The sequence below is a fragment of the Penicillium bovifimosum genome (genome assembly GCF_028826915.1).
Source record: "Penicillium bovifimosum strain IBT 22155 chromosome Unknown utg000002l_segment0_segment0, whole genome shotgun sequence".
Lineage (NCBI taxonomy): Eukaryota > Fungi > Ascomycota > Eurotiomycetes > Eurotiales > Aspergillaceae > Penicillium > Penicillium bovifimosum.
The window spans coordinates 1,919,465-1,941,667 of NW_026622711.1; the positions used below are offsets into that span (position 1 = coordinate 1,919,465).

At 48.7% G+C, this 22,203-nt stretch overlaps 10 protein-coding genes across 10 annotated transcripts; 8 read left to right on the forward strand and 2 right to left on the reverse strand.

The window, feature by feature from the left end:
* Window positions 1–804: 804 nt before the first annotated feature.
* On the forward strand, window positions 805–2,190 carry N7515_001925 (M24 family metallopeptidase; the record flags this gene model as incomplete). The annotated part of the gene is made up of 1 exon (XM_056662669.1): window positions 805–2,190. The coding sequence occupies one exon, from the start codon at window positions 805–807 to the stop codon at window positions 2,188–2,190; it is 1,386 nt and encodes a 461-aa protein (XP_056524782.1).
* Window positions 2,191–5,174: 2,984 nt separating this feature from the next.
* On the reverse strand, window positions 5,175–6,293 carry N7515_001926 (threonine aldolase family protein; the record flags this gene model as incomplete). Its single annotated transcript, XM_056662670.1, has 1 exon — window positions 5,175–6,293. The coding sequence occupies one exon, from the start codon at window positions 6,291–6,293 to the stop codon at window positions 5,175–5,177; it is 1,119 nt and encodes a 372-aa protein (XP_056524783.1).
* Window positions 6,294–7,027: 734 nt separating this feature from the next.
* Window positions 7,028–8,740, forward strand: N7515_001927 (M20 family metallopeptidase; the record flags this gene model as incomplete). The annotated part of the gene is made up of 1 exon (XM_056662671.1): window positions 7,028–8,740. The coding sequence occupies one exon, from the start codon at window positions 7,028–7,030 to the stop codon at window positions 8,738–8,740; it is 1,713 nt and encodes a 570-aa protein (XP_056524784.1).
* Window positions 8,741–9,025: 285 nt separating this feature from the next.
* Window positions 9,026–11,573, reverse strand: N7515_001928 (uncharacterized protein; the record flags this gene model as incomplete). Its single annotated transcript, XM_056662672.1, has 9 exons — window positions 9,026–9,734; window positions 9,791–9,994; window positions 10,052–10,134; window positions 10,186–10,348; window positions 10,407–10,512; window positions 10,574–10,684; window positions 10,746–10,853; window positions 10,910–11,092; window positions 11,387–11,573. 9 exons carry the CDS (start codon window positions 11,571–11,573, stop codon window positions 9,026–9,028), a joined length of 1,854 nt encoding a protein of 617 aa, XP_056524785.1.
* A 107-nt stretch (window positions 11,574–11,680) lies between these two features.
* Window positions 11,681–12,510, forward strand: N7515_001929 (uncharacterized protein; the record flags this gene model as incomplete). The annotated part of the gene is made up of 3 exons (XM_056662673.1): window positions 11,681–11,870; window positions 11,923–12,074; window positions 12,136–12,510. 3 exons carry the CDS (start codon window positions 11,681–11,683, stop codon window positions 12,508–12,510), a joined length of 717 nt encoding a protein of 238 aa, XP_056524786.1.
* Window positions 12,511–13,134: 624 nt separating this feature from the next.
* N7515_001930 (Zn(II)2Cys6 transcription factor domain-containing protein) lies at window positions 13,135–14,887 on the forward strand (the record flags this gene model as incomplete). Its single annotated transcript, XM_056662674.1, has 5 exons — window positions 13,135–13,366; window positions 13,424–13,863; window positions 13,922–14,275; window positions 14,339–14,615; window positions 14,673–14,887. The coding sequence occupies 5 exons, from the start codon at window positions 13,135–13,137 to the stop codon at window positions 14,885–14,887; spliced, it is 1,518 nt and encodes a 505-aa protein (XP_056524787.1).
* A 995-nt stretch (window positions 14,888–15,882) lies between these two features.
* On the forward strand, window positions 15,883–16,634 carry N7515_001931 (uncharacterized protein; the record flags this gene model as incomplete). The annotated part of the gene is made up of 2 exons (XM_056662675.1): window positions 15,883–15,956; window positions 16,094–16,634. 2 exons carry the CDS (start codon window positions 15,883–15,885, stop codon window positions 16,632–16,634), a joined length of 615 nt encoding a protein of 204 aa, XP_056524788.1.
* A 97-nt stretch (window positions 16,635–16,731) lies between these two features.
* On the forward strand, window positions 16,732–16,965 carry N7515_001932 (uncharacterized protein; the record flags this gene model as incomplete). The annotated part of the gene is made up of 1 exon (XM_056662676.1): window positions 16,732–16,965. The coding sequence occupies one exon, from the start codon at window positions 16,732–16,734 to the stop codon at window positions 16,963–16,965; it is 234 nt and encodes a 77-aa protein (XP_056524789.1).
* Window positions 16,966–18,116: 1,151 nt separating this feature from the next.
* Window positions 18,117–20,220, forward strand: N7515_001933 (uncharacterized protein; the record flags this gene model as incomplete). The annotated part of the gene is made up of 2 exons (XM_056662677.1): window positions 18,117–18,382; window positions 18,900–20,220. The coding sequence occupies 2 exons, from the start codon at window positions 18,117–18,119 to the stop codon at window positions 20,218–20,220; spliced, it is 1,587 nt and encodes a 528-aa protein (XP_056524790.1).
* Window positions 20,221–21,155: 935 nt separating this feature from the next.
* On the forward strand, window positions 21,156–21,752 carry N7515_001934 (uncharacterized protein; the record flags this gene model as incomplete). Its single annotated transcript, XM_056662678.1, has 1 exon — window positions 21,156–21,752. The coding sequence occupies one exon, from the start codon at window positions 21,156–21,158 to the stop codon at window positions 21,750–21,752; it is 597 nt and encodes a 198-aa protein (XP_056524791.1).
* Between the last annotated feature and the right edge of the window lie 451 nt (window positions 21,753–22,203).

Consider the following 22,203-nt stretch of genomic DNA (forward strand, 5'->3'; position numbering starts at 1 on the left):
ATTTGATCTGCATTCTCCACTCTCACGTTCTCCACCATGGCCACCATACGACCGGATATCTTCCATGACTAGGTTTGGCACTGAACAGGATCTCGCGGCCGCGAGCTCCTGACGCACTATCCGCCGGATGTACCGCCTGGTTATCGAATTGGGGCTCTTTTCGGCACGACAGATGTCGACGATGCGTTGCTTAATAGAAAAATCATCGAAACTTGGTGGGAGCTTGATCAAAATGATGCTCAAATGAATATCTAGATTGAAAAAGATACAATTTACAAAACGCCTTAGAATTTCTACTGTATGTTAATTATCAGTGTCCTCAAAACGTAATTCCCTTAGCCAGGCCTGGCCCTGGCTTATCAAGGTTGCAGAGTGCAGACATCCGTTAGATGTGGGTCCATCCATTTCGATAGCCGTGCCAAGATCCTTGGCGATTTACCGACGTGGACTAACTTTCTGCATTCAGAAACATAACATGTCTTAGTTAGCCTCGAAGAAAGCTATGTCTCAATCAGTCGTGAAAGCCGTTTTGTTTAAACTTTCACCCCGCTGCGGGGCATTGTAGGAATCTCTGAAACACCAGGGCTGCTGTTATGTACGCTTATCATGGGAGGTGCGGCACAAGTTCCCTAATACAGACGAGCGCAATATCTTCCCGTACTGGGGTCTGGGACAGCAGTCAACATGATGGGCAGCCGGACAAGTATAGAAGACCTTGGCGGCTATAAGATTATAAGAGCGTACTGCTTCTATCCTCTGGGACAACCACACAGCTCAATCCTTCTCACACTACCCACCACCACCATGGCGCCAATCAAGAAAGCCCAACCCTTTCAAAAGACCCTACATTTCTCAGAAGCTGAGCTCAAAGAGCGTCAACAGCGAGCTCTGGACCTCATGAAGCGAGAGAACCTCGATGGCTTCCTCATGACAAAGCAAGAGTCTCTCTACTATTTGACCGGCTTCGATACCTTCGGTTATGTTTTCTTTCAGGCCATGTATTTCCACAAAGATGGCTCGATGCAATTGATAACTCGAATCCCGGATCTCCGCCAGGCGCTATACACTTCGATTCTGGAGCAGAAAGATATCCTCATCCGATCCGACGATGTTGGAAGCAACCCCGTGTCTCTGGTTCCGAAGGTCCTGAAGGACTTTGGAATCAACTCGACATCAAAACGAATTGGCTATGAACCGGACTCCTGTTCCTTGACACACCGACTAGGAAAGGCACTGGAGGAAGCCGTGGATGGTCTCTGCACGCTTGTGGACCACAGCGATTTGTTCACCCGGGAGCTTCGCATAATCAAGTCGGAAGCCGAGATGCGGAAAGTTCGAAAGGCAGCTTATCTCGCCGACTTCGCCCTCGTACGCACCCTCAAGCTAGCCAAGCCCGGTGCATATGAAGGTGACCTGTGGAGGGAGATTGTCGGCACGGTCTACGAGGGCGGCGGTGATGATCCTGCCAATGAGAATATTCTCGTATCCGGTAACAAAGCCGTTCTCACTCGTTATTCCACTGGCAAGGATAAGATCGATCGACAGCTCACGCTCGAGCATGCCGCAGCCTACAAGCACTATCATGCTTGTCTTATGCGCACGATTCCCATTGGCGGAATTACCAAGCTGGCGCGAGAGATGCACCGTGTCAACATTCTCCAGATGGAGGCAGCCATGGACGCGCTCAAGCCAGGCCGAGAAATCGGAGATGTGTTCGAGGCTTATGCCCGTGTCGCGGACGAAAACGGCTTCCGAGACCAACGTTTCAACAGTTGCGGCTATAGCTTGGGTGCAACATTCTCGCCTACATGGATGGATTTCCCCATGTTCGTGCGTGGTCAGAACGTGGTGGCAAAGCCGGGGATGGTGTTCTTTATCCACATCATCCTCATGGACAAGGCCACCGATACTGCCAGCTCTGTCGGTCAGACCGTAGAGGTGACGGAGGACGGATGTGTTGCGCTTTCCAAGCTGCCTTTCTGTCTTACCCGAAGACAAACCATCGCGGCGTGGAAGAAAGTTCGGAAAGAGGATTATGGGTTCACTGCTGATGAGATTGATGACGGGGAGAATCTCCAGGATGTTGATCTTAGCGATGGTGACGTCGACGAGGAGGATTATGATGTTGAATACGATTTCAGCGAGTACAAGCCGGCAGCTGAGCTGGGCGACCCGACGCAGAGTGCTTAACTATGGGCGTTGTCTGAGGCACCCTTCTTCCATCGGTCCTTTCCCAGCAGTGTCAACAAATTGTGCCCTTCACTTTCCCATTCACCGTGTTAGATAGTTGTCGTTATTCCGTTCTATCCTTGCTATCATTTTGCTTTCTGATAATTTCTTGTTCCTATGTGAGTTTCACACGCTGTAGGTTCGTAAATTCCCATCACGTCGTTTGGCCGCACGATAGCATCGTCTTCACAATTTAGTCGACGTAGCACACTGTCCAATGTAATATGTAACGTGGAAATTATGCCTGCTCAATCAGCATCTGATCCTTGGAACCTGACTGACGACGACGATGTCTCTGCTGGAGTCAGATTAATCTCTATCTCAGTCGACATCATCGTCAATTCGTCATCAGTCAGGCCCTTAGGACCAGGTGCTGGTTTTACCGGTATAGGTCCTATACTATCGCCATCGCTGGGCTGATAACCTCATAGAAGATCAATACAGTGTAGACCAGGACGGAGGAACAATGTATGCTATTCATAATGATGAAATAAGGACGGAGAGAGAGAGAGAGTGTGTGAGAGAGAGTGTGAGAGAGAGACAGAGACGATATGACTTATCTACTTGGATTCTGTCCTTGATACTTGTGACAAACATGGCACACATAGGCACACGGCTCGTCAGGTTGTCAGGTTGTCAGGTTTACGCGGATTACTAGTCGCGACTAGTCAAAAATTTACCAGTCATTAATAGCTATAACCATGCGGTATTAGTATTTTACTCCTGTTACCAGTCGCGCCTAGCGAGGATTACGTATTTCAAAAATACCGGCCGCTTTGTCAGGTCGCATTTGCTACGCGCGACTCATCGCGCGTAGCCATTACTAGTAAATACGACCAGGTTTTTTCGGTCGTAATCTATTGCAAACCTGACAACCGATTACTCACCGGTATGGCAGAATAAATTCTACTAGGTAAAGACGCAAATTACTTGTAAATAACGGGGTATTATTGTATGTAATCGTAATACTAGTGGTAATTTAACAATCACTCACTGCCTTTTGGTACTACTCACGACTAGTAGTAGCTATAGCTTGGCTTACTAGTAGTAGCTAAGGGTGACTAGAGACCCGTTTACTGGTCGCGACTAGTTAGATATTACTAGTAAACGTGACGATAGTCATCGCTCGTCGCGACTAGTAAAGGGCGTACGTCTTGCCTGTGTATGACCCGTTGTAATTTATCGAATAGGCACTGCGTTAAGTAGTCAGTGAGTCACCATTGGTGAGATGACTACCTAGTGACAGCTAGTAATAGCTGATAGTTTAGGAAGAGTAGAAGAAGGAATGCCATTCTTCGAAGTGTCCTTTCTTCTACTCTTCCTAGCACTGGTTACTACTTAGGGCTACGAAGATAGTAGTTAATGGCTGGGCTACTACCTAGGGCTACGTGCCAATTTTCCGAAAAGAAGTCTGGAGAAATATGTATCGTCCCATGAGGTAGTAAGGTGTGGGATAAGGTTATATATATCTTCAACATACCTAGGCAGGTAGTAATCACCTAGGAATAGGTACTCCTCTCTCGTTGCTACTAGTAGTAGCCAGTTATAACCACCTCCTATATAGATAATGGAAGAGATACACCTGAAAGCAAGGGAACAGTCACTTATGGCCGTCCATTTATAACTAGTAGCCACTAGTGGTTACTGAGCATGTCTAGTTAACCCTGCCACCGTCCAGGTCTTTCGTGAACAGAGTGCATTGAACTAGAACAACAACTATGAAGGAAGAAGAGAGAACAAGAAGGGAATCGTCCAAGAAGCTCTTTATCCCACTTCTGTCACAGGACTCAAGACAACGATTACCAGGCATCAACAGGTTTTCAAACCACATGACGAGTCCATACCTGCTCTCGACCTACTCTAAAGCTGCCTGATCGTTACACACTGGATCGTCACATCTTTTAGACAAAACTAGGTAGGTAACTATGGCAGTCACTAGTCATTCAAATTACTAGGACTAGTTCGGCCTCGGAATCGATCTATGACTCATGAGTTCATTGAGGCATACTACCTACATACAGCCTTGGAAGACAATGATTCTTTGAACTTGAACCAAGGCTACTAAGCACTAGTAAGCTGAGCTAGTTATGGGTAGCTATTACTAGTTAGTAGTAACCACTAATCAATAGTTTGTAAAAAGAGTAGCAGAAGGGATGTCAGTCTTCGAAATGTCCTTTTTTCTAACTACTCTTCCTAAGCTATTAGCTATTATACTAGCTGCTACTAACTAGTCATCTCACAAATGGTGACTACTAAAGTAGTAATCGCGAACTGGTGGTTACTGTTCTATAAAGTACAACGGGTCATACACATGCGATACAACTGCATGATACCATTTTACTAGTAATTCATATAGATGACTAGGAGCACTACCCGCTAGTGATTACTAGTAGTCTGATGTATAGCCACTGCTAGTGATAACCAGTACATAAATTACCAATCGGAGATACCAAATTTACTAGTAACTGCCATAGGCTGGTAGCAAAAATTTATTCTGCCATACCGGTGAGTAATCGGTTGTCAGGTTCGCAATAGATTACGACAGAAAAAACCTGGTCGTATTTACTAGTAATGGCTACGCGCGACTCATCGCGCGTAGCAAATGCGACCTGACAAAGCGGCCGGTATTTTTGAAATTACGTAAGTCTCGCTAGGCGCGACTGGCAACAGGAATAAAATACTAATACCGCATGGTTATAGCTATTAATGACTGGTAAATTTTTGACTAGTCGCGACTAGTAATCCGCGTAAACCTGACAACCTGACAACCTGACGAGCCCCTTATCCGGCACACATGTTTGCCTGCCGCAACTGTGGGGCCCGCGCGTTGGTGGGCATACAATTCGGTACTCGCCAGTTGACACAACTCCCGCCACGCCAACAAAGCATCAACTATATCACAGAAAAACATCAATTTGAGCAAAAAGTCCGCACGAAACCACCAACTAGCTGTACTCATTCATCTTCGAGGTACTCCCATACCCACCCGCCGGGACCTTGGTGGCATGACCTCGTGGCAAGTTCTTGGTCAATCTCACTGTTTCAGCAATGGCAGCCTTAAGGTCTTCAATTGCCTCATCGCTGATTTGATGGTGCAGAGCAATCCGCTCATCCATGAGCTTCACATTATAGCTGACACATTGCTCCAACAGAATCTCCATATCGACGTTCGACTTCTTGGCGTCGATGAAAAAGAAATTGGTATGAACCGGAATCTGAGGAACAACACCAATCGCCGCCAAGTCTCTCTCCAGTTTCTTGGTCTTCTCGTGCGTCTCTTTCATGGTTGGCCAGACCTCCTCTAGAGCCACCAGTGCAGGAGCCGTAAGAACACCAGCTTGCCGAATGCCGCCCCCCTGCTGCTTCCTCAACCATCTAGCACGCTTTATGTTGTAACTGGTACTGGCAAGGACTCCACCAACTGGTGCCCCCAGCCCTTTTGAGACACACATCGACACGGTATCAAAGTACTGGCAGTACTCGTCCAAAGAATAACCAGTCGCTGCAGAGGCATTCCACAAGCGAGCACCGTCGCAATGAACCTTGATATCATGGGCACGCGCAAACTCCGATATCGCTTTGATCTCTTCCATGGGAGTCACAACTCCACCTATGGTCACCTCGAGGCTGATGACTTTCGTCGGTGCTGTATGGATATCGTCTCCCAGAACGGTCCATTTCTTGACATCGTCTAAAGTCAAGTACGTACCGTTCGCCGGATGAACGGGGGTTACCATGGCTTGGGCAAGCACCGCCAATCCAGACCCTTCTTCGGCATAGACGTGAGCGCGGTAGTCGCACAGCACAGAGTGTGGAGGTTGGCTGAGGAGGACACGGATTGCGATTTGGTTTCCCATTGTTCCAGAGAGCATAAAGAGGGCATCTTCCATTCCAGTCAATCGTGCGATTTCGTTCTGGAATTCGATTGTGGTGGGGTCTTCTTGATACACGTCGTCGCCGAATGATGCATTGGTCATGGCGGCCAACATGGACGGGGTCGGTGTGGTGAAGGTGTCACTGCGGAATTCATTTGCGGCTGGCGATGATAATGGCTTGTTCAACATCGTGACAGTTGAGAGCAGTATACTCCCGTAATCAGGTCAGTATGCGCTGCTGCGTTTGATTTTGGAAGAGTTGTTCAAGGCGATCGGGTGATCTCTAGCGGGCGTGAGAATTACTGACAGATGCTTCGAGCCCGGTTCCGCGTCTCATTATCAGGAGAACACAATAGGCTGTAAAAAGGCCAACACATGAGAAAATGCCCACTCAGAGGACATTTACTACCTACCACGGAAAGCCAGATAGGCTTCCCGTGCGGAGTCCACCATCCTTGATACCCTTATCTAAGCCTTATCTATGAGGGGTAATGAGGGGAAAGATATTGCCGAATTGGGTAGTTTGGCGCTACGGGCTTTGACAGGCGGACTAAGGTACCCGACCTGGAAGATGATTTTGCGCTGTAAGATACCCGAATAGTAATGAAGCTTCCCACTCAACTCTATTTCTCGTGTGGACCCACTACGACCCACTCTGTGTACGCTCTGTGTGGAGACTGTGGAGGTTGCATCCTTACAGGTAGTTTGGGGCGATTTTGTCCTACGGGCCTGTAATCAGCGAAAGGCAACGTAGATACGGGATAGGGAACATGTAGCGGACAGGATATTGACCCATTAATAGTTCAACAGAGGAGCGCCTCAACTCGTGGACAAAATCAAGCTCTCACCGGCGAGCGAATAACACTTCTTAACACAGTCAACTGGCCAATCGTGTACTTTGAACTCATCAGAGCTCCTTGAAAATGGCAAATCCCATCATTCCGCGGCAAGACAAAGGTTCTGGAATCAGCTCTTGGTTTATGCACGGAACATTCGTGATTGGCCTCCTTTCGTTTATCGCAGTCTTCATCAATCCGTTCCAATCGCTCAGCTCCCCGGGGCTGGACAAGTACATCCCAGGAGCAGGTTCTGAAATATGCCAACAAGTGCCAGAGTTATCTCCAAGGAACAAGCAAGTCGAACAGTACATTCGTGAGAATGTCGACTCCGAGGAATACCAACGGGAAATCATCAACAAGCTCTCTGGGATCATTCGCATACCATCAGAGAGCTACGATGACATGGGCTCCATTGGCAAAGACGACAGGTGGAATATATTTTTCGAAATGGAGGGCTATATCAAAGTCCACTATCCCACAGTGTTTCAAAATGTGAAGCTGGATCACGCCAACACACACGGATTGATCCTGACGTGGGAAGGCAGCTCCCCACCATCAGAGGCCAAGCCAATTCTCATGCTCGCGCATCAAGACGTCGTACCGGTGCTTGCAGAGAACATCAAGGATTGGACGCATCCGCCCTATGATGGTCACTACGATGGCGAGATTATCTGGGGCCGAGGTGCCACTGATGACAAAGGCTATTTGATATCCATCATTGAAAGTCTGGATCTTTTGATAAAGAGCGGATTTGCACCGAAACGAACTGTTATTCTGGCCTTTGGCTGTGATGAAGAGATCAGTGGCTTGAATTGCGGAAAGCCCATCTCGGATTTCTTACATGAGAAATATGGCGACGACGGGATTTACCTGATCATGGATGAAGGTTCCACGGGTATCCAGAGAGAATTTGATCAGTCTTTTGCTGTGGTCAGCGTCGCGGAAAAAGGTTACTTGGACGTTGGGATCAGTGTCTCCTCGACAGGCGGGCATGCCAGTAACCCGCCGGATCACAATGTCATTGGTATCCTATCAGAAATTGTGGTCGCAATTGAAAGTAACCCATTCCCTGGGATAGTCACTCCGAAGAATCCAATGTTTCGTTTCCTGGAGTGTGGCGCTGTCCATGCTCCCCCGGCTAGCTTCCCCATGGCAGTTCGGCGCCTGCTGGGACCGGCTGCCCAGAATGACAGCTCTAGCCAGGAAAGATTGGCCCAAACACTGGATGATACGAGACATTTCTTCCAAACAACCCAATCTGTCGGAAAAATCAATGGAGGAGTCAAGATCAACGCCATTCCTGAAACAGCATCCACAATGATCAACCTGCGTCTAGCCGTCGAAACCTCCATTGCTCAGGTTATGGTGCACTACGAGTCTCTTGTTAGTCCAATTGCCGAAAAGCACGGAATGGCATTCGGGGGTTTTGATTCGCCCTGTACCCTCACAGGAAAACGGAAGATCTGCATGTTTGGAGTCGACGCCTTAGAGCCTGCTCCTGTCTCTCCTGTGGAAGCTGAGCCCTACCGCGTCCTGTCTGGTACCATCAGAAATGTTCTCAAGCCACTGGCTGACGGGGACAGTCTTATTGTCACCCCATATCTGATGCCAGCTAACACCGATACCAAGTTCTTTTGGGCTTTGACAAAGAACATCTATAGATTTACGCCTGTGAATCTTGTAGAGAACCTCAACCGGGCGCATACAACTGATGAATTTATTCGGGCTGATGAATTTGTACGAGAGCCTCTGTTTTTCGCGAGTCTGATTTTGAACGCCGATGATCTTGTGGGCTAGTCCAAGGACAACATAGATATGGATATATCAAGAGCATCTCAATGGAACAACTTCACAACATACCTAACTAATAAAACTAGATGCAATCTTAGGTCTCGCTGCACTGCTTTCTGTAAAACACAGACTCGTTACCTATATTCATGTAAAGTACCAAAAGAGGATAGGTATAGAAACCGTCAATGTAAGATCTAAAAATATCAATATGACACTTTAACGAACAGACGCCTGTAGATAGCCACCTCAGCTCAATCTAACTATATCACAAAAGATGGAAAAACATCCAAACTACTCGAACCAGCTATTGAACCAACCTGAAATCTTGCCTCTCTTCGGCGGCTCATATAACGCTTCATAAAGGTCTATCTGAGCCTTGATATCTCCAAGCTGAAGATCAGCGTCTCCTGGTCGAACATAGTGTGTCCGCTTAAAAAGCTTCCAAAACACACAGGCCACGATGAAAAAGCCGATCATAAGGTAAGATGTGCAGAACGTTGTAACATCCCATTGGCCATCAATGAACACAGTGTACCCGAGAATCAAGGTCACTATAAGTGTCATTACCGCAGCGTAGTACGCTGCATAGGGCTGGAAGTGTCCGCGATATGGAAGGGATCTTCTGTCAATTCCCTGGCGTTTCAGGGCGGCGTAAAAGTGAAGGTACGTCACTACCGTGGCGAAGTAGTTGATCATGTAAGATGCAGTGCAGATTCCGACCAACCAGTTGAGAATGGTGGCAGATGTATTCCCAAGTTGCAGCAAGGAAAGTAGGCAGAAAGACAACACTGCAATAACTGAATATACCGGAATACCGAATTTGTTGCACTTCGCAAAGAATGCGGGCGCCTTTCCGTCCGCAGCGAGGCCATGAAGTGTGCGAATAGATGAATAGACCACGTTGTTCCCACAAGAGAGAACAGATGTCATTATCAGAGCGTTGACTAGGGAGGGAAGGCCTTTGATCCCAAATTTGACCATTGAAATGACATATGGGGAGCTGAAGTATGCGTAAGCTGTGGTTTCTGGGTTTGGAATGGGATGAGTGCAACTTACGCAGCTCCCGTACCACCCTCGGTTCCATCGATGTATTTCAACAAGAGTTCGTCGTCATAAGGGATGACAATACCGACGCAGAGAGCGCCGCCAAGGAAGAAGATAAAGAGACGCCAAATGAAAGAAGAGAAGGCCCTATGCATTAGTCTACGAGGATTCTTGGCTTCGCCAGCTGCCATGGAGATGAATTCGGGGCCGACCATGCTGCGTAATATAATCAGCCATACTGCAATGCAAGTGGGATATGTAACGGTTACTGACGTGAACGAGGCCTGAATAATGCAGGCAAGGAACCCGAGAAAGCGTCCTGTGTCTCCAGGAACGAGGTACTCAACAAATGACCCCTTGGAGCGTAGTAATTAGCAAGGTAGCATTAAAGGGGTCTATCAACGTACTGGATTTTTCCAATAAGTAAATCCATAGGCCCAATTCCATGGATTGCCACCAACCATGGTGACGAATGTGTAGCAAATGAGTCCTATCATGAGGAAGACTTTGAAGATGGCCAAGTAGAACTCGGCCGTTCCAAAGTACTGAACTGCCAATCCATTGAGAATACTATAAGTCGGAGGTAAGCCATTTGACAGTATGCCACGACCGATGTAAGAAGACATACGCATATATCACCAAGCATGCCATCACAACCGCGACCACTGGAACCTTATCGGTCCAGTACGTAAGAAGGACATTGATTGCCGTTATTTCGTATGGGATTGCGAAGGCTTGATGTAATGATCTCGTTCAGCGGAAATAAATGCAATCTAATGAAGGACCGGCACTCACCCATGAGAAAGAAGTAGTTCCAGCCCATCGCGAAGCCCCATGCATCGTCCACCCAAAATCCACCCAGACGAATAAAGGGCGAGGCGATTGGAAGATAAGTTACCATTTCAGCTACATAGAGCAGACTCATCAATATGCAATGTGCCGGATGATAGAAGTTTGTGAGTCTTACCAAAACATTGATTCACACACCAGATGACAGATCCATAGACCACAAAGGCCAGAAAGAGGCTGGCAGGGCCACCCTTTGGCAGACTTGCGCCCATCTGAACGAACAAGGCTAGCGAGGGGATTTAGCTCACTCCGTTAATTGTGCTTTATACAAGGCTCACTAACATGTTCCAATAGCACCACCCACTGCCAAGAGTTGGATTTCCTTTCCACCTAACTTCCGCTGGAGACTCTCCGAGCCAGCGGAGATGAGCTCAGAGGTCAATGCCTCCTCGCTGTCGTGCTTTTCATGTATACTCCCATCAGAGCTCTTCTTTGCTTCGGGAGAATGCTTGTATTCTGGCCCCTCTGGGGGGTTTTGGCAGCGTCCATAATTGATGGGGTGTATGGTGTTCAGGATTGAATAAGTCTAGAGTACTCGATAGTAAGGAGAGGTGTTTATTGGGAAAAGAAGTGAGAGCAGAGAGGAGATGATATGGTACTAATGACTGCCACTGACGATATAGGTGGAAACTGAGGACTAAGTTAACTTCCAAGAAAGGGCGTAGGAGCAAGTTTCCTAGTGCGTCTCCCGGCATCTCGGATGATCCTGCCGCCACCACAATACGAAGAATGCGGGGGTATCAGATAGTAGGAAGATACCTAGTTTGCCCATGGTTATTGGTGGGACGTATGGGGGCCATAAGTTTAAAGTTAACCCGTTATCTTTGTGGTAAGCCTTGATCTTAGCGGGGAAATCTTCCGAGGTTGCGTTCCAGTGCCTCCCACGGTCGGGGCTCCATTTTGGCCGTCCAAGGTTATGGCGCACATGGTAGGCTAGAACTGCCATAATTTTTCTATTGCGAGCCCAATGCAATGATCAGTCCGATCAAATATATTATATTACATCAAGATACCTTTTGTTCTTCATTTCTCATTGCGTGGAAACCCAATTCAATGGCTCAATCATCCCTCGCCCTTCCAAGGATCTCGCTCTCAAGACAACTGGCCAATTTCACGAACTCCACGGCTGGCCTGGATTTGACGCTCCGTTTCTTCCATAGCCTGGCCCTTCTTGGGACGCAACTTAAGTTCAGCAATGCGACAGTTCTGAAATGCTCCGTTGCAGCTTCACAGATAGGCCTAGGTAGGTTTTTTATGGTTTCGTCCTTGAACTTCCAGAACTGAAACGCCTATAGGAAGACGTTATCTTCGCTTCTTCTGTTTCCTTGATTGTTTCCACAATGTTCAAGACACTCTCGCAGGGCACCCCATGACGAGGAAATCGGTAATGGAGCTGGCCAAATCTAGCTGTTTGGGAATTTACCTTGCTCTGGAGGGCACGACCATGGTGAGCTCCACAACTTCAACTCATCCGCGACTATAGTACATTTGTTAATAATCAGTCCCAGCTCCATGACATGGATGTTCTCTTGGTTTCGTGGTATACGCCCATTCTGCTTGAAGCGTACAAGTTCTGGTTCTACGCTATTTGCATAGCAATTGTTGGAACCGTCTCCGATCTTTTTCTTGGTCCGTCAGAGCCTAGTACTCAAAACGGCTCCGTTGGTGACAAAGAAAAGCCAGGGGCAGCAAGTCATTCACCACCAAATCTGACCCCGTCGACTGGTGTTCTCTTAAATCGACTTGTGATTGACACCTTGGACTTGACGATTCCCGGCTCTTTGCTGGGATGGATTCCCGTAAGCACCACGGGGGTGGCTACCGCCATGCTGATCAGTACCATACTCGTTTGGCCGACTGCTTGGGCGGAAGCGAACTTTTAGAATTGTTGTTGACACTACAAGCCAAGAAGGATGAAGAATATTGATCCCGGGTCTATGAAAAGCAAGTTGTGCACCCTGAAAAGACAAGTGATTGGCAAACGAAGGTATCAAACAAACAAATGCAATCAGACAAACCTTGGACGTGCTCAATCTGTGCTTAGCCTGTTCGCAGTACGTATTAACATCTATGTACGCTGAAGCCCCAATCACTGCGTCATCCACGTGGCAGAACCCATGGATCCGAATGCGGGGTACGTTACCCCGCATTCGATCTTAACTCCTTTCAGGTTAGTGTTGGACCGGCTCGGGATACGTAATGAGATAGCTACGATAAGTATCAGCCTATCACCATGAATGGTTATATCTCATAGCCTTGCACGGAAATGAGGATAAGCGATAAGCAATCGCCAAGAGGAGCGAATAGCAAAGAGGGAAGCTACGGGTCTAAACTACAGCTTTTGTACATTGACTAGAGCGAGCATGGACGCCTTAGGCAGATATCCCTGAAGCCTATCAAGAGCAGTTGATTGCATCGACCAAACCTTCTCCGCACTTTCACTGCTGTGCATGAATCGGGAAATAATCCCCTTATTCCCCCTCCAAGTGATCATCAACCACTACAATATGCGAGTGACTAAGGGCTGTGCTCGCTGCCGGCATCGTCACGCCCGCTGCGTGGTACCGGTCGGTGCCTCGTCCTGCTCGGGCTGTGCGCGTCTGGGCCGGCCATGTCACCTCGAGCCGCGGTTCCACTTCAAGCCTGTGCGCCATATATACCAGCAGTGTAATAATGCTCCAACACGCTTCGATCTCGTCTGGGATGAGCAGCAGGTTTGGGTAGGAGCTTCAAGGCCAGGTAAATCCTGTCCTCGGTGCTGTTCAATGGTTTGCCCAGTAACAAGAAGTGCTTTAGTGACCTTTGTATGCGAGACCGACGACTTCACGGGCGAACGATTTGAGTCGGATGACAGGGACCAGGACGTCGAGCAGCAATATTCCCCGCCGAGTCAAAACCAGCCTACGCCTCCAGACCCAATTGAATTCAATTCGACTGACAATTTCACACGTAAACAATTCGAGCTAGAGGACAGGAACCAGGATCTCGAGCAGTCATATTCCCCGCCGGGTCAAAACCATACCACGCCTCCAGATCCACCTGAATTTAACCAGAATCTCGAGCAGTCATATTCCCCGCCGGGCCAAAACCATACCACGCCTCCAGATCCAACTGAATTCAATCCCACCGACGACTCATCAAATCACTCTCCAGTTTCTGGAACAAATGATGTCTCCTCGCCAAGCCCGCGGGAGGCATACTTGATCCGCTCCTACATCCAGAAGATCGCGGCAGTGGTAAAGCTTCTATCAGCAAATTGAAAGTCTGATAAAAAAAGAAGGCTAATGGCTGCAGGCAGATATATGCGAACCCCGGGCTTACTTCAGTACTGAGCTTCCACGCCGAGCACTCGAAGAACCAATGCTGCTGAAAGCCCTCCTAGCACTTGCTGCTCGGCATGATGCCATATTAACAGATGGAAATGAATCTGAAGCATCAATATTCCACGGGGAGTGTCTACAGCTGCTTATTGTTGCCCTAAACCAACCGGAGGAGAACTATGACGACAATCTTCTCGCCACCGTGGTTGTACTTCGCTTCTACGAAGAGTTGGAAAGGACAGCCGACACGAAATGCCACCTTCTTGGGTCCAACCGCCTACTAAACCTAATGTCTCGGTCTGCGTCGTCTGGAGGATTAGCCGAAGCAGTAAGCTGGCAATTCTTACGGCAAGCTATTTACTCGTCAATAGCCCAATATGAGCCAATACAGTTGGATCTACGAAATTACGAGCGTTCCTCGGTCTTCCACCGCGATGACGATGCCGCCCGCGCGAATGTCATCATCTTTTTCTGTGCATGCATACTTCAGCTATGCTGCACTGTGCCAGGGTACGCCGTTGACAGGAAAAGCTGGCGGCGCCTGGCAGACTGTGTGGAGGAGTGGCACTGCAATAAGCCGAGGAGCTGGCAACCACTTCGATATCAGGCGCACGTTTTGTCCGATGATCAACCGTTTCCTGAACTGTGGATCCTGTCACCCCCTGCCGGTTGGTCTTGCTCGTACTCCATCTGATGCCATGCACAGCTCACGAGTTCTTTACCAGTGGTCGGTTTGCAGTATTATCACGCTTCCAAAATATTTCTCACCCTGTCGGATGCACCATCACAGCGGATGACGGATTATGAAATGTCGCAAGCGCGACTCATCGCAGAGGTCTGCTCCAGACATACTCCCTGGTATCCTTCATCGCTGATCTCCGAGGTAGAAAACGGTGGCGAGTCATCTCGTGATGGCCATCGGACTGTGTTTGTCGAATGACACCGTGCAAAATAGTTACTACATCGCTTCGCACTTGCTGCAACGCTGTAAGTTCGTGATCTGATGGATAGAACCTCTAGAATCTCTGACAATATATCAGTTGGGTATTGCTTGCAGAAGCCGGCTGAGCAACAAGGGGCACTGCGTTTCCTTGGTCGTGTAGAGAGAAGCCTTGGATGGCGCACCTCATGGACTGGGCGAGATCTAGAGCGACAGTGGAGGGAACGGGCCAATCTTTCCTCGGCGGGAAATTGAAGGTGCTGCATGATATCTCTGGAATATCGGGAAAGTAACAATAGAGTGGACTTTTAAAAAGGCTCAACTCAGATAGTTGTTTTCCTTCTTTCTCCATCCTTCCTCACGTTTATTCTTTGAATATTAGCACTCTTTTTTCTATCCAGACTTGGCTCATCACAGTGCGCCTCTATTTGAAGATTCGTTCCTCGCGTTGGAACTCTTCTGCCATTGGTTCAGCTGAAAGGGTCAATGCAATGGTCGCGCGACTTGGGTGATTCTCACCCTAAGTCTCACCCCGTATAGTGCACTCACCCATTTCTCACCCTGCCTAATAATTTCATTTCAGGTCCATCTGTGACGATCAGGCAGCTCAGAGTAGGTCGAGAGCATGGACTAGTCATGTGGTTGTTGTCTTGAAGTCATGTGACAACAAGTGGGATAAATAGCTTCTTCGCCGATTCCCTTCTTGTTCTTCTCTCTTCTTCCTCCATAGTTGTTGTTCTCGTTGAATGCACTCTTTTTCCAAAAGACCTGGCCCGTAATCGAGGTTTTCATCAAGTTCGTTCATCGTACATTCGTACACGGTACGGTCGTACATGATTATGATCTCACGATTACTGGGGAACGCGCTTTCCTAGTTCCGATTCCGAAATAGGTAGGGGCCATCCGCACATGCTGTACCTGTTACTCAGCATCATCATTAGTCCACTGCACACGATCACTCGACACCTTCGACTCAACCTTCACCATTCCAACTAATGGGCAAATTCAACCGCCCAAAACAACAAAAGAGAAGCAAAAACAACTTCAGTCTTCAACCAACTATTATGTGGTCCGGCAACGGCGATGCCTGGGAAACTATTCTGACACCAGACGACGCCGCTATACCTTACAAGAATCGGGACTGGCCAGCCCTCCTATGTCCGATGGCACTCGCTGACTTCACAAACGGCGTTTGAATCGTTCCAGCGACGAAGAGGAGCAACATCTCCCGCTGAGGCCCATTTCTCTCGCCTCGAGTGCCGATTCTTTCGTCAGCATTCCGGAGCATCTGATCTCCCTGGCGACCCTCGAGCACTTGGGATACAACACTGAAACCGCGAGGCGCATATGGCAGCATTGGTGCAAACTTCCTTCTGGGGAACCAGGGTCAACATGGGAAGAGGTATACAAAGACGTACCCTTCATTGAAGTCGCGCAAGGTCACATCGACCACCTTATGGACACTTGCGACCTCGATGACGCTCAATGGACTCATTGCATGGATCTGTATGGGGTTAACAGCGAGCTACAACAAGCCATAATGGATCCAAAATTTCGCCAATACCGGCTCACCGAAAGCTGCAAGACGATCCCAGATATTATAGAGTCATACGCGCACTCGGGGATGACTCGGCGAGGCGTGACAAGAGTTGTAGTTTCTCACTACTCTAAGAGGATCTTCCACTTCACCTTGACCCTCCCTGATCTCTTCTACCTCCTTCTCGACCACGATCTTGAACAAATCTGATCAACCCCTTCGTGCTCTAATCCAACCTTTCAACCTTGAACGGGACCAATATCCTGATTCGTCCGACTGCTGATTTGGCCTAGACTTGTCATACAGGATGGCCCCCAGACGCAAATCCCAACAGCAAGCGAAAGAGTTGCCCCCCACATCTGCACGTCCACGCCGCGCCGCGCCTGCCCGCGATACAGGAGGTGACAGCGAGTCCACACTGCCACCTATGCCAAGTGCCCGCCCGAGGGTCCAGCACGCAGGGAGTTTGTCAGATCTAGCACCGCCACGCCCGTCAGGCCCACAGGAGCTTCAACAGATCGTCGGGATGGTCCGGCCATGATTTCTGATGATGAAGATAATGATGTCGAATCGCCGCCCCGGACCAGGGCAACTGCAACCCCTCATCGAGTGGAGTATGATTCTGGCCCCCTACGCCCTTTCAACGATATACCTGCCGGAACTACCTAGGTTACAGGAAAGTTCTTGTCGAAGTCTGCACGCCTGATGTACTGTCATGACACCCGGTCGCTGATCATAGAGCCCTCTCAGACCACTGTGCGCAGGTCTCACTCAGAGCCTGTTCAACCGCAATCCTAGGGAGTCAGGGACAGAACACTCATGGACTGGGGATAACCAGCGAAAGCGTCGCTCCGATGCGCTCTCCGATATGCAGCCCAACGTGCAGTCAGATATGCAGCCTAACGTGCAGCCCGCCGATGTTGATGCTCCTCCCAGAAGGAAATACTGTAGAAGAAATCCTGCGCCAAATACCGAGGTTGTCTGGGGTGAAGTCCTCCCAGCTCGTGCGCGGCTTGAAGAGCTGGTCCGGTGGCAATTTTTTAGACGGTTCACTGCAACGGATAAATCTCACCAGCTAATTTGCAAGGTCCGGCCGGATCCAGATCCAAATTGCCATGCACACGGGCACTCTCTGGTGTCAGGATATTGGCAGTTGGTCTCGCAACTGGAAATCGCGCACACTTGAGCGCCTGCATGTAAGAGCCTTCCATACCTAAGAATACTATTGCCTCGTCCACTAATCATCATTATCCTCGCAGAAGCACATAGTTCGAGCTGTCGAGACCAGTAAGGTCAACCTCAAATACATTGTCGAACCCAGGGCTCTCTTTCACCAACTCTTATAAAACTTTGCGATCGATGACTTTTTACACGTCTTCCGCTGGATCGCGGATCTGCTGGACTAGCAGCGTACCTCTAGGATGCTGCCCTGGTTATCGCGGGAGACTGGCTTGTCGCAAGCTGCGAACAAGCACTGCCAATGCCCCGGGTAACCTGACGCTCTACAAAGGCACTGATCAAGCACTGCTTAGTAGTCTGTTCGATGCTGATGGAAGAGTCGACTTTCGGTGCTTTATCTCAAGGAGACCTTCCGATTTCTCAGCAAGACACTCTGTGCATTGCGAAGTCGCAGAGTATTATGCCTTCTACGCCAAACGGCGTAGTGTCTGCAGCGCGACCGTTATCGTTCAAATGACAATCCCGCACTCCGTCGTTGAGTCCCTCTTGGAACCAGACCTCCCACGTGTCTATTGGCCTAGCACGGAATGGAAGTCCCTTGTGTTCCATTGTCAAGGGGCCAAGAAGCTCCCGGCCGACCTTCGCAAATTTCAACGTGCAAAGCTCGTCATTGGAACCATTTGTCGGAAGCCCAACGTCGTTATAACCAATCTGGGATCTGCAGATGAGATCACGGAGGGAATGGTTCTGAAAACAAGGGATGGACGCAACGCCGTCCAGTACGTTTTCAAGGGGGATGATGGGGACGCTTTACTCGAGGGCGCCAGCACCGTTGAGGTCTTCCCGTTCACGTCACGGGAGTTTGCGATGTGGTATGAGGCTGTGTAGTTGCTTGCGCAATTTTTATGACGCGGCGTTTCCCAGGCTCGGAATCTGCTCTTTGCGTTTTTATTTTTTTCTTCTTTTCCAACGTCGAAGACGACGATTGCTAGATAAATTTCTTGGTCGTCTGTTCGATTCCACTTGAGTAGAAATTCTTTTCCTCCGTACTTTCCTTTTCTTTGTAGTCTTCTACGTACCATTAGAACCGTGAACTGTACGGAGTACGTAGCCCTCTCTAGGTAGGATCTGGGACTTCCTTCACCTAATACCACTCACCGTAGGGAAGCCAAGAGATCTTCGGGTCAACTGGCGAGCTACCACCCGCAGCGGGTACCTTCTTACCGCCTAATCATTTGCACCAACTGGCGAGGGACATGAGTTGCTCTCGGACGAGGATGAACCCGATAATAACAGAGAATGGGCTGCGGAATACCACCCGGGATACATAGAGGCCATCATTGAGCGCCATGAGTATGAAGAGGGAGATGAGTGTCCTAAATGGTTCAAAAACGCTTGCGAGGAAAACATTTACATTCTAAAATGCCGGGAACGTCGTGATGTGGATAGACCCGACTGTATCGCGCGCAGAGAACAGGTGTTCGCTCAGCCTTCCCTGAAGGAGGCCTGGCAACATTATCTGCAGTTGCTGCGCCAACAGAAGGATGTTCTTGCCGGTCGGAGTGATTTGGAAGCGTTCGCGTTTGGCGTCAAGCAATTCCCTGCCCTAAAGAGAGTTACCATTACACCTGCAGCCCACGGCAGCAATCTCATCACCCCGCTTTACCCGACCCCTATGATTCGTGCTTTCCCGGAAGGCTTCAATTACCCCATTCCTCGTGGTTGGCTGTACCCTAGAGCCACCCCTGAGCCCGCTACTGCGTATACGTGGAGTCAATACCCAGAACTTAGAGATCGGTACCGCGGGTTCCGCACGGCGATACGTGTCCTCGCCAACGAACCCAACTCTGTTTCTGAGCTGGTGATGACTTTTAACTTTATCCCCACCGGGATCAACTGCACGATCTTCGACGAGCCCTGCGAAGAGTACAGTCATTTCGCTACCGTGCTTAAGAAGCCGGGCTTCCGCCGTCTGGATATTGCCTTGCTTGTTGGTGGTGAGGGTGAGGAAGACCTCGAAGCATGCTGGCGACCTCTGGTTAATGGGCGTCTGCGCCGGGCACTCGGTGAAGCAAAAGAAATGGAGGAATTCAGGCTGCATATAAGATTTTCTGAATATCCCTACCGTGGCCACGCATATCCACGGATCCCATTACAGAGCATTGTGCCTCTGGAACAATGGTCGAAACTGCGCCATTTCGAACTCTCCGGCTTTGTTATATCGCAGGATGACTGTGTCTCTTTCCTCAAGACGTTACCAAAATCCGTTCGCTCCGTTGAACTCAGTATGCTGCGATTTCCTGGCCCTGGAACCTGGTGTAGTATGCTGGAAGAAATCAAGCAAATGGTATCGGAGAGCACGCTGTGGGGAGACCGGGATGCGGAAACAAGACCCAAAATTACGATCGGCGTGCCAATCGAGGACACGAACCTTGCATATGCTACATATGGACACGGTATATGGATTGAAAAGCAGGTAGGGGATTTCATCTACGGTGAAGGAGGAAACCCCTTTAGAGAGCGTCATCGCCTTAACGTCCGATTTGGAGTTGGTGTGGTGAGGGATGCATTGGAGCCCAATTTTGAACATCCATATGACCAATCGATAGTATATTGATACAGATGAATATTTGTGTGGCTTTCAACACCATCGATGATACATCGATTGCAAAAGAAAGACGGTAGCCGTCTCTTCTGTATCTGAGAGCCTTCCCAAGAAGTTGATTGGATGCCGAGAAAAGCGCTTCCATTGACTCGTTAACATTCCCCTAGGCAAAATAGTTACCTTATCCGCATACATCCCCAACATATTGTGTTGGTAAAAGACCTGCAAGGGAAAGCGTCATGGTAAAAAGAATTACTAGCCTCACGCAATCTAGGTGTTCGAGCATGGCGATGCTGCTCTTTCGGCATTAATTGAATATTTTTCTTTAGGCTCCAGGAAGTAGAGAAGTATGCTGGATACGTTGTCAGTTGGATGGTACCTGGCACTACCTGCGTTAGACTTTGGTATCACTCAACTCCGTTTTCCTTTAGCCCTCATTTCTACAATGGTTTCACTCTCCATACCATACTCTATAGGATTATATTTAGCACATACGACCATAGGGTGTGGAGAACAGGGCTTCCCGTCCGCTCAGCCGTACTTAAGCCACACGCCGGTGAGTTAGTAGTTGGGTGGGTGACCACCAGCGAATCCTCACTGTTGTATGTTTTGTTTTTGTTTTTGCCTACCTATGCTTAGGATCATGCCGAGGTATAAGACAGCTGTGAGTAGTAATGAAGTTTGGTAAAGTGAGAGAAGAGAGGATAAAACAGGCTAAATTTGAACTGGTTTGTAGGACGCCTAGGTATTCATGGAACGCCACGATGAAGGGGGACATATTAACACAGTACGTACATGAGTTGGACATGCCTGTTGGAACACGTGTTTTCCATCTCGGAGACTCAAGAGTCAAGACATTTCCTTCATCCATCTCTTCTCCCCTCGCCAAACCACCAAGTCAAATTTCACATAATCGCGATAAACAACTTGACGATCAGTTCACAAACATGAACGAGCTCCGAAATAGAATTCACAGCTTCCCAGGCTGGGGATATGTCATATATCGCACTACCTACTCTGCTGAATCAGATACTCTATTCCCAGACGCTATTAGGTACATTGAGGCCTGTATTAAACGAGACTTTTTCTCGGAAAACGAAAACGATCCTACAGATGAAGCAAACGAAATCTGGGCCAAACACCGGTCGACCATCATGCAGGATCCCGAGCAATTTAACGGGACTTCTCTCGAGGCAATTCGCGCTCATTTTGAGGCGTGGGTGAACGCTCAAGGCAGACGTGACAACTGGACCAAATTTCGAATGTGCATGATCATCGATGACGAATCCCTACAAACGCTGAAAGGCACATCAGTCGAGACCCTTGAAAATGAAAGGCCAGAGGATCTCGATAATGAGCTACGATGTGTAAAGGTTCTTGAAGCATTTCCGATTATGGATGAACTTGACACATTTCCGGGGTGGATGAGATGTTGGACATCGGCGCTGTGGGATCTCTGGACGATGATGGGAGATGGTGATGAGATGAGGCAGTTATTTGACTCCATTGATGGTTTTCCATTTGAGGGGGTTTACTGTGGGTGAATCAGTCCTAGTGCTGCGAGGATAACATGGAGTGTTGTTTGCTAGTCGCTGTATCATCTAGATTCCTCAGCCGGGCTAGATACACTTGGATGCGACCGCGCTTCACATTGGCCATGGCGCAAGATATTACCGAATGTCAGAAATTGATCTTCCAGCAGCTTTAGCGCTTGCACTTGAGAATCGCCTTGTTTCCGGCTCCGACTTTGACTGGACTTGCCATCTTGGATGAGAAGATGAGAGGACGAATAATGAGTTAGGTGGGATGAGAACTGATATTAATGAAACCAAAGTCTTACAGACAAGGCACACTACAGGATCATGGAATCATTGTCTGCTGCATATCGTCGCTCGAACGGGTGAAGAGGAAATAAAAAAATGAAACGACGGCTGCATGATTCGAACATGCGCCTCCGAAGAGAATTGATTTCTAGTCAATCGCCTTAGACCACTC